The sequence below is a fragment of the Desmodus rotundus genome, chromosome 5 (genome assembly GCF_022682495.2).
Source record: "Desmodus rotundus isolate HL8 chromosome 5, HLdesRot8A.1, whole genome shotgun sequence".
Taxonomy (NCBI): Eukaryota; Metazoa; Chordata; class Mammalia; order Chiroptera; family Phyllostomidae; genus Desmodus; species Desmodus rotundus.
The window spans coordinates 27,122,069-27,132,172 of record NC_071391.1 but is presented as its reverse complement, the minus strand read 5'-3'; the positions used below and the strand labels follow the sequence as shown (position 1 = coordinate 27,132,172).

General features: G+C 37.0%; 1 protein-coding gene across 1 annotated transcript; it reads right to left on the bottom strand.

Annotated features, from left to right (window-relative positions):
• LIN7C (lin-7 homolog C, crumbs cell polarity complex component) lies at positions 1 to 9,890 on the bottom strand. Its single transcript, XM_024558902.4, has 5 exons — positions 9,822 to 9,890; positions 6,918 to 7,036; positions 6,590 to 6,661; positions 4,331 to 4,540; positions 1 to 3,729 (listed from the first exon to the last, which is right to left on the bottom strand). The coding sequence occupies exons 1-5, from the start codon at positions 9,856 to 9,858 to the stop codon at positions 3,574 to 3,576; spliced, it is 594 nt and encodes a 197-aa protein (XP_024414670.1). The 5' UTR covers positions 9,859 to 9,890; the 3' UTR covers positions 1 to 3,573.
• Between the last annotated feature and the right edge of the window lie 214 nt (positions 9,891 to 10,104).

The following is a 10,104-nucleotide window of genomic DNA, read 5'->3' as shown; positions in this document are numbered from 1 at the left end:
TAACTAATACAAATTTATTTTAAATAAGCCTTAGAGTCAGAATTGATAAAGTCATCTATTAAAAAAGTGTTAAATCCATTTTCGATATTCTTCTTCTTTACCTGAAACTACAGAATTAAAGTAGATGCATACCGTTTGTTAATATTTTAAGAACGATATCCAGATACAAATCATTTTGTAAGTTCTTGAAAATTTGTGAGCAAGTGATTCGTTTTTTCCCACTATTTAACTATAACAGAACTGCATCAACCTTTGAAATAACACTATTAGTGAAATTTTGGACAATAAAAAGTATAAAACCAGATTGTTAGCAGAGCAGACAACAAAGTATAAGTTAGAAAATTCATAAACATACATTTATTCAGGAAATACAATTACTAGAGTCCTTAATATTTTAATGACCATTCCGCATTATAAAATAGTCACAACATGTATTCTTTTAAGTCTATACCAAGTCATGCTGATATTCTTTCTGATAAGCCATAGCCATTTCTTCTATTAAATGCTATAATATCCATTTAAATTGTAAACAAAGTACTTGAGCCAAACTATGTTAAGTACTTGAACAAAATAACTTTCAAAAATTTAGAAGACAATAATTTTGTTAAAAACATCTGAATTACCCAACCCCAAAGAACTAGGCCACTATAATCTAGGATATTGCTAAGAAAGTGGCCATGTTAAGACAGCACAAAATTATCAATGACATTATTTCTCATCTGCAATTTTTAAACATGCTTTCTCAAACGATAAACATTTACCTTTTTTAAGTTTTAAAAAGGCAAACTAAGTAGAAAGATGACAGATATTAAAAGTTTATTTTTAAACTACTAGCAGATCTTATTTAAAAAAAGGACTACAATTATTTCCCAAATAAAGAATGCCATGTACCTTTTGTTCCTAAACAAATTAAGAAATATAACCAATGATCAGATCATATTTGCTTCTACTTAACAGGAGCTGTAAATTACTGTATTCTGATACTTCCAAACACAGTCCCGTGTAATTAGAACATTTTATAAAGGGGAAAAATAGTGGTTCTCAACCGCACCTGTCCTTCAGAACCACCTGGAAAGTTTGTAAAAAAATGAGCGTCTGGCCCCATCCTCAGAGACTATGATTTAGCTGCTGTGGGATGGGACTCAGGTATCAATCTTTTTTAAAGTTCTGCAGGGTATTTTAATACGCTAAGGTTCAGAATCACTGAGTTAACCCATTTTGAAATACAAAAAAAAAAAAACAAAAGGAAATTGAGGAAAGGCGGTAATTATATTTGTAATTTACAAATCAAACACCTATTATATATTTACTATGTGCCTATTTATATTCAAGAATCATACATTTACTAATGAGAAATTCCTTCATCTCCTCACAATACCAAACCACTACTGTACATCTTTGCCACTGAATGATTGATTTTTTTTCTACAGTTAGGATTTAAAATTCTGGGATAACTGTGAAAACTGCTTTAAGGAAAACAAACTACTGCTATTCATGCTCAACAGTAGTAAGCAAAACCACTGTATTTGGCTCCTTTAAGCTATCTTTAAGAATTATAAATAAGTGCCAACCCACACAAAGAACAGATTGTGGATTACTGTAGAAGAAAAAAATAGCTTACTCAACTTATTAAGTTTCAACACCAAAAAAGATTTAACTTGGCTGCAAGTTCTGAAACAGCTGAGATACTGAACCAAGAAGCTATAATTTATAATGAAATGTTGACACGCCCTTAAAAACTATTGCAGCTGTAGCTATACTAAAATAAGATTTCTTTAGGGTTCACTTACCCTGTAATGCAAGAATACGAGCATAATATTACTGTTTTTATACGCACCAATACCTCTCTTTAATATACAAAGCTCTACAACAAATACCTCTAATAACTTTACAATTAAATTAAAATAAGTCCGTAATTCTCCTACACTACTTTGGTCTCAACATTTTAAAACATTAAGTAATTTGAAAATATACAATTTAATAACACTCCTATCAATAACAAGCACATTTTGTAGTGGACTAAAGACACATTCAACCATGCAATCCAGTGTTCAATACCTAAATGATAAATAACAATGCTGACTGGCTTTTATTCTGAAAAATCACTGAAAACTGGAATAATCTTTTAAGACTCACAGTGCTCACAAACATGCAAAATAAGGTACACGTTGCTAAGTCTTCCTGAAGGAATGTTACAAAATGCCCACTTTTTAAGCAAGGTCTAAAGTCCTCATATATTTCAAACAACTATCTTCTTTTTAGCATCTGTCACTTAAAAAAAAATCATACAAATGTTCCTGTAAGTTGTGACTGGAAATGAACCTCAACTCTCATTTCAGCTTCTACAAAGAGCTCAGTCACAGTCTTACACTACAGCTGCCTTTCAGTAAAACAGTGACATCCAGTGGGCAACTGAGAGTACCTCTGAGAATTCCCCTCATTTAAATCATAGACAAAGATCACATCTCCAACCATTTTAGTATGAATAAATTCCTATTCATTCTGACAAGTCTGCAGATTCTTATGAATACATCATCTCATAATTTCTGTATATCTTAAGTATATCCTTCTATATTCATCCTATTTAAAACCAAGTCTTTGAACTGACCTAGTAAAGAGTGTGTAACCCTCAGACTAATGAGATTAAAGTACTACTTTTTCTTCTTTGCTCCCGCTATTTCCCGTCACAAACTAATTGGCTCATCTCTAGGAATGGAAGGACCAAAATGTAAGAAACATTATTTAAACAGAAATGAAGAGCATTAAAAAAAACTTGTGAAGAATGAACCTGAACCTGTTTTTGCATTTGTAATTTGACATACTATTGAATAGAGACCTAATCGGTAATGCTAGAAAACAAATTACATTCTCGTCTCGCTGCTCAATTATGATACATATTTTAGTAATGACTGTTTTAGTGTTTAAAAATTTACTTTTATAAATCAGTATAAATGCGTATTCATTCTACATTATGTTTAAATAAAAGTAAAAAACGTCCACTGTGCGGAGTTGATTTACCAATGACTACACATAGCATGTTGTGTTCAAAGTACAAAATGCAGCAGTGACGTTAACACTGACAGTGTAATAAACCGTTGTAGCTGGAACTGTCACATTCAATTTCCTGGAAAACCATAAAGAAATTTTACAGGTTAAAAAAAAATAAAGTAAGCAAAAAAGAACTAAACTGTTGTTTTTAAATAAGCAGCCAAATGAAGAAAACTTTTTTCCTAAAAAAAAGTAGAAGAATGTAAAATACATCTTAATATTTAAAAAGTGTTCTTAAAAATCTATAACAATTTTATGACAAAATCTGCATTTGAAAAAAGGCCTGTAAAAAGAGGACAGAATTGCCCTCATCACCTTTTACTTTTTCTTGTCAGAAAAAAAGTGTATGCATCTCTGGAACCACAAATGATTTTAAAATAGGAATTTATAAAATGGCAAGGAGCATTTCATGGAAGTTTCTGGTATTTTTTTTTTCTTTACAATCATTGGCATTGCGGCCATCAGTAGGTCACAAGTAAAACTTCTCTAGCTGGAAGCAAATGGAATGTAAAGTTCTGAACTGCATTAGGTCTGTTGTCTGCGTTTGGCCGATCTCATTTTTTCGAAACGTGACTCCATTTCTTCTAGAACCTTGGGTGTGTACCGTACTACTAGTTTAACCTTTCCTTGAGCAGCTTTTAGGAGTTCTACGGCTTTTTCATGATGTTCTCCTTCCACACTCTAGAAAAAAAATACACACAATTAATATCTAGGTTTTGTAATTCACTCAAAAGGCAAAAATGCTTAAAATGCATATAATAAGAAAGTTTTAATGTTATACCATTTCAACACTATAAACCTATGAAATAACGCAGCTTTATCATTTTAATCTGTATGAAATCCTCTGCTAAATCACTTTCTTGATTTAGTTGGCTTAGTGGAGTAATAGTGCATGCAGATTGACATGCTAATTATTTGGATTTTAGAAACCGGTTCCTGGAGTACAAACAGAAAATGATTTAGCAGAGGATAACATTCTAAAATGAGGGGTAGACTTCTAATTTAGTGTGACTACTTTAAGAGCTTGACTACTACTAAGGAGCTTAATCTTTGCATAAAAATCACACTAAGCATTGCTAATTTACATTGGAAAAAAGCAAAATACACTAAAAGTGCTCTAAATCACATCATAATACTAAATAGTACTGCCTTGGATCCCCTCAAGGGATTTCTAAACTACAAAGCTTCCAAACCCCCTCCCCACATCTTCTGTTTCTGTCATTCTTATACACCCCCAAGTGGTCACAACACATTACTACAAATAGAAATAAAACACCCTTACCACTCCATTAACAGAAAGAAGTTGATCTCCTCGCTTGAGGCCCCCATGTCTATCAGCAATCCCTCCTGGAATTATTCGAGATATATAGATTGGAGAGTTTTGTTCTTTGCCTCCCATAATATTAAATCCAAGGCCCTCTTCTGTTTTTGGTAGCTCAACAACTCGAGGATGAGAATGTCCTTCGCTGGCAGCGAATGCAGCAACAGTAGCCTGAAAGAAAATTTTACATCTTTAATAGTATGACCTTTGTTTTACTTAAGCTCTTCAGTCTCTTTTTAACTATCTCCGAAGTGCAAGCTTTTCATGTTTGAATACCTACAAATTCACTGGCAGTTGTGAGGAGAGAGTAAGCAAAGGGGATGGTGTTTTAGAGATAATGGCTGGAAAGCATACCTGGTGACGATGTGGGAGGTACTCAAATCAGTCCATCCAGTGCCCAGAACTGTGCAGCACTTGGCAAGCAGGCCGCTGGGCACTTAAATCAACAATGACATTCAAGAGGAGAACGCCTCCTCCAGCATGCCAGCAGTCTTGGGCTCTGGGGCTGGATAGCCCAGCTCCTTCAGGGGCCTTCGTGCAGGAGGCAGCCTACCTACATAACCTCTAAGGAGGCAGGTGTCCTTATATGCAGTCATTTTGACTGTTGTACTATTTGTTCTTTGCACTGAATAACTCATCAAAAAATAGTATCGAGAAAAGGAGTACACATAAACACAAATGTTTTTGTTGCTCTAGTTAATTATCTAGTTAACTAGAACCCCACAGAAGATGAAACAGAGTCACATCTTTAAAACTTTCAAATTTAGACTAATTTAGACTATATCTAACACAAAGGTGATACTTGGGGTTTTATTTTGCTTTTAAAGATAATCAAGTAATCTGGTACAATTTTTTTTTGTGATGGATCAAGATCTATGAGCAAAAATGGGAAGGGGAGAAGGAAATCAAGATTTGTTGAAAACCACTGTTCACAGCTTCAAACGAAGTCCCATTTTACAGATAATGGAACTAAGGCTCAAATATCCAGTAACCTGCATAGGTCAGTGGTCCCCAACCTTTTTGGCACCAGGGACTGGTTTTGCGGAAGACAATTTTTCCATAGGAAGGTGGGGTCGGGGGGGATGGTTTCAGATGATTCAAGCACATTGCATTCAAACTCACTTTCTACTGTGAGGCCCAGTTCCTAACAGGCCTGGACCAGTTCTGGTCTGTAGCTTGGAGGTTGGGGACCTATGGTGTAGGTCATCTTAACTCAGGATTAAAGCCAAGTTTCTGTGGTTCTTTTGTACTCTTTCAAACCATACCCACATGTTTAAGTGTTTGAATTCAACAGAGAATCTAGTATTTCCTTCTGTGAACTGGTAACTATCAATGAAAAATTACCTGCCAATAACTAATTCTTATATAAATCACCTAGTGCTGACATTAACTTATTCTAACCACATATGATGAATACTAAGATCAATGCCAGAATTATTGAGGGAAATATCGGTATAGCAAGCTCATAAAACCTGCCACCTGCAGCTCTAAGGAGATAAGCTACTACTGACATTAGCCCCTCTTTGCGGAGTTAGGTAAAGAAAGCAAAGAGAAACCTGGGGAAGTACCCCGCTCAGTTCTACCATTTACTGTGTGTGTGGTCTGAGGCAGGAAACTTAATCTGGTGCTTCCTCACCAATAAAATAGGGATAATAATTCATACCTCAAAACTTAGATGAAAAATTTACATAATTGATAAAATTAAATATGTACACTATATATAACTGTGCATTATATATGTATTATTATTTGTGTGCAACTATATTTTTAATGCATTAACTAATGTACATGGTAGATTATTTTCGTAAAGACAATGAAAAAGGTCCTATTTCTTAGTACCTGAGACATTCAGTATAGACTGAATGACATTGTTAGTTTTCAAAATAAGCGTATTATGAATCTAATAATTGCAGATTTAAAACATCTAATTTTTAAAGAATTCTCTCATTTTTTAAAAGATTTTTCTTTCTTTATTTATTTTTGTTTTTGGAAGAGGGGAAGGGAAGGAGAAAGAAAGGGAGAAAAACATTGATGTGTGAGAGAAACATCAACTGGTTGCCTCTCGCATGCCCCACTGGGGACCTGGCCCAAAACCCAGGCATGTGCCCTGAATGGGAATCGAACTGACCACCTTTTGGTTTGCATGATGGATGATACCCAACCGACTGAATCTCACCAGTCAGGGCAATTTTCTCACTTGAATTAAGTGAAAAAATTTACCTTTGCAGTTGCATTAGCTCTCACTTCAGGACTGCTGCTGATGTCCACAGTCTCATAGACGTGTTCATATACCTGTAAAACCCAAAGTGAATGATAGCAAAGTTCAGAAAATACCATGCTCGAATTCTATGAAGTTATGAATGTGTTAAAATTTTAGGAAAAACTATGCATCTTTGTAAAATGCTTTTCTATCAGAAATTCCAAGAATGCAAAGCACAGATTCTAATGTTTTTCTAAAGTTTGTTTTCTTAAGAAATTCTGAGCCCAAATTTCAGAGTATTATCTAATTAACTCAAGTATTTAGTAAATTTTAAGCCCACGAACTCACCTCTCTTACAGCATTGCAGAATTCACTTTGAAGGACTCTTTGTAAAGCCTGAAGTTTCTGTGGTGGTACCTCTCCACTCCTTTGTAGTTTTTCCAGTAATTCAATTGCTCTACATATATCTAGAGTTAAACAAATGCACACCGATAGATCATTTTCTCCGAATATTCTCTAAATACGTAGGTAACAGTGTTAGTCCTTGAAGAATTAGTTCGGACTAATTCTTCAAGGACTAACAAGAATATGAAAAACATAGAAAGAAAAAGGCATGAAAAGTGTACGCTTGTGTGTGGGGGGGGTGTATATATACACATGAGGATAGGAATGTAAAAATCAAAGAATGCTAAATGTTATAATAATAGATCAGGAAGAAATACTGATATTGCATACATACAAAATCTCAGAAAAAGCGTCTTTGAGAGACAGGAAAACTGAACGTAAAATACTAAATGTCACAGGAAAGAACTGGGGCTAAAAAATGTGATACGCAAATGAACACTATCTGCGCTTCAGCGAAGCTGACAGTGTATCAGTAACTACTGAGTTAATAAAAGTTCACCCATCATTACTAGTAACCAAAAAACTGAACAGAACAAAACACTGTGTGCCAGTGAAATCACTGCTCATTTCTCAAAGGAAAACACAATGTATATGTAGACATTCACTACTGGATTACACATGTAGTTAGTGGCAGAGATACATTTGTAACAATGGTACAAATGAGTAACATTAGCTGGTCTGTTTTCAACTTAGAATCAAAACAGTGTTTTAATTAAGACAATCAAATACACATTTACAAAATAAAAAATTAAAAACAATTTCATCAATCTGGTCACAGTACTAGCTGTGTGATCTTGGGCAAATCACTTAACTTCCCTGTGTCTCAGTTTCTCTACTGTAAAATTACTTGATGACTACGCCCATTGAGTATGCATGTAGAAAGCATAAATGTTATGTTACATTTGGCACCAATTAATCATAAGAAACAGTACATATTTTCACATATATTAAACATGTCAGACAATTCTCATTGAGAAGTGTGAGAGTAAGTGTTTTATGAATCATGAAATTTTATGAGATTCAGTCATGTTACAACACTGTTAACAATTATCTTTACTTCCATTTTTTTTCTTAATTGTTTTTGTACCCCAGAGGGCTAGAGTACTTACTATTGTCCTATTCATTTCCTCCTTTTAGGTGGAAGGAGTTCTACTTAAAATTTTATATTATACCAAAGAACTAGAACTTTTCCTTTACAGAATTAATATAGCTTTCTGCTGGGAATGTTAAATAGAGTCAGTCAAACAGAATTCTAAGAAAGAATCAGAGTTGATGTATTGACTTTCTTATCCTACTAAATGGTAACCACAAGTAATTCATCCTACTAAGGTGCTGAACATTCTACTGTTGATCTGAAAAAACTCTGAAATAGCAAAAAACAAATCCATGACTACCAAAACTAAATGCCAGAGGTTAAATTTCACAAACTGCACTGCCTAAAAATACAAAAGACTACCAACATGTTAGAATCCTCCAACCAGCTTCAAAGAAAAACACCTACTCCTGTTAACACCAAACACACCTGACCTGTTCTCATCAACAAAGCACAGTGCCTTTGTGCTCAGGAGGAAGGTGGGGGTCTCAGGCCTATTTAGTAAGTCTTCCCAGCCCAGCTACTCCTTTGTCAAAAATCACGCTTTAATTAATGGTCTGGTGGACTGGCGGGAAACAATGTCATTTATAAAGAGGCTTACAAAAGTGAACACCATAAAGAATAAACAATGTTAAGCGTGCGTTTGGTTGAATACATGAAGAAAGAGGTTTCCCTAAACAGTAGTTCTTAAAAAACGTATTCCCTTTTAAGGGCATTAGTTACTTAATATTCAGACTGTAATTGCAAATGTATTTTGCAAGATATTTCGGATCTCCTTCTCAAACTATTTACTACAATCTAGTACTCAAAATGCTTAGTTTGTACTTCTTAACTATTAACCAATGACTTCTACTCCTGGTTTGCCAAAAGCATGCCTGAAATTTGTTTAAATAAAGGATGTGGGGAGGAAAGAGCCGGAATGTTAAAAACCTGTAACAGAACGCTAATAGGAGCGTAACCATGCATTTTCACTGGCTTTGGGTTTTTAATTCCCCAGCAGAACAGGTTTATTTTTGTTGACTGTCTGCTCTAAATAACAAGCAACCAGCCACAACTCGAAATTGTAGATTCTGTAAAGAAGGAGTACGACTCAACTTTCAAATATTTTACAATCTACCACTATTCCACGTAGTTCTGTAACACTCCCAAGACCAGGTCAGCAGGATTGTTTTTAAAGGACCTTCTCTGTACATGGGAGGGGCACGAAAGCCAGAAAATACTCCAATGCAAGTAAAAGTAAGGTTGTAGTTAAAATCACGATGGAGTTTGTGCGTAAATGGGGGCGGGGGTCCCGTGGGAATGCGCCGCGTGTCTGGCACGTGTGCGTTAGTTACGTCCGTGAAAGTTGGGACACTGGGTTGTTGGACTCGTCAATACGGGCTGTGCCGGCAGCCCGTCCCAAATGGGCGTGTGATGTTTGTTTCTCCGGCCGACACGTCTCTGAACGCCGCACCTGCTGTGCCCTCCAAGGGAGCGCGTGTGCAGCGTGCGTCTGCGAACGCGGACAGGTGGTGCTCAACTGGGCAGTGCCCCGGGACAGTCTGCCTGAACAGACGAGGGATCTGGGTCTCACTCTAGAGACCACAAGCGCCCTCCCTGGGGCCGGGCGCAGCGACGTCGGCGGTGACGGGCGCCCGCGTGAGCGCCTGCCCGGCTCCGGGTCTCGGAGGCTGGGACTCTTCTCGTCCCACGTTGCGACACGGCAGTTCTCCACCCACTCCGCCCTTCTCAGTCCGGGCAGCCGCTGCACTTACCCCTCTCCAGCCGCACAGGTTCCCCCAGCGCCGCCATCTTCTCCCTTTCCCTGCATACCCACAGGAAGTGACGACAGAGGGGCAGAGGTGAGGGGCGGGGCCTAGCGGGAGCCGGAGGGCGAAGGCCGGCGAGTATCGCGAGAGGCGGGGCCGCGGACTAGGGCTGGCCTGGGCCTCTAGGGGCGGAGGTACCTCTGAGTGTGGGCGTTGAAAGTGGGTGGGTGATCTGCCCCACCCTCAGCGGTTCCAGGGTTCTCGAATATCCCAGCCTCCTAAGGTTGGA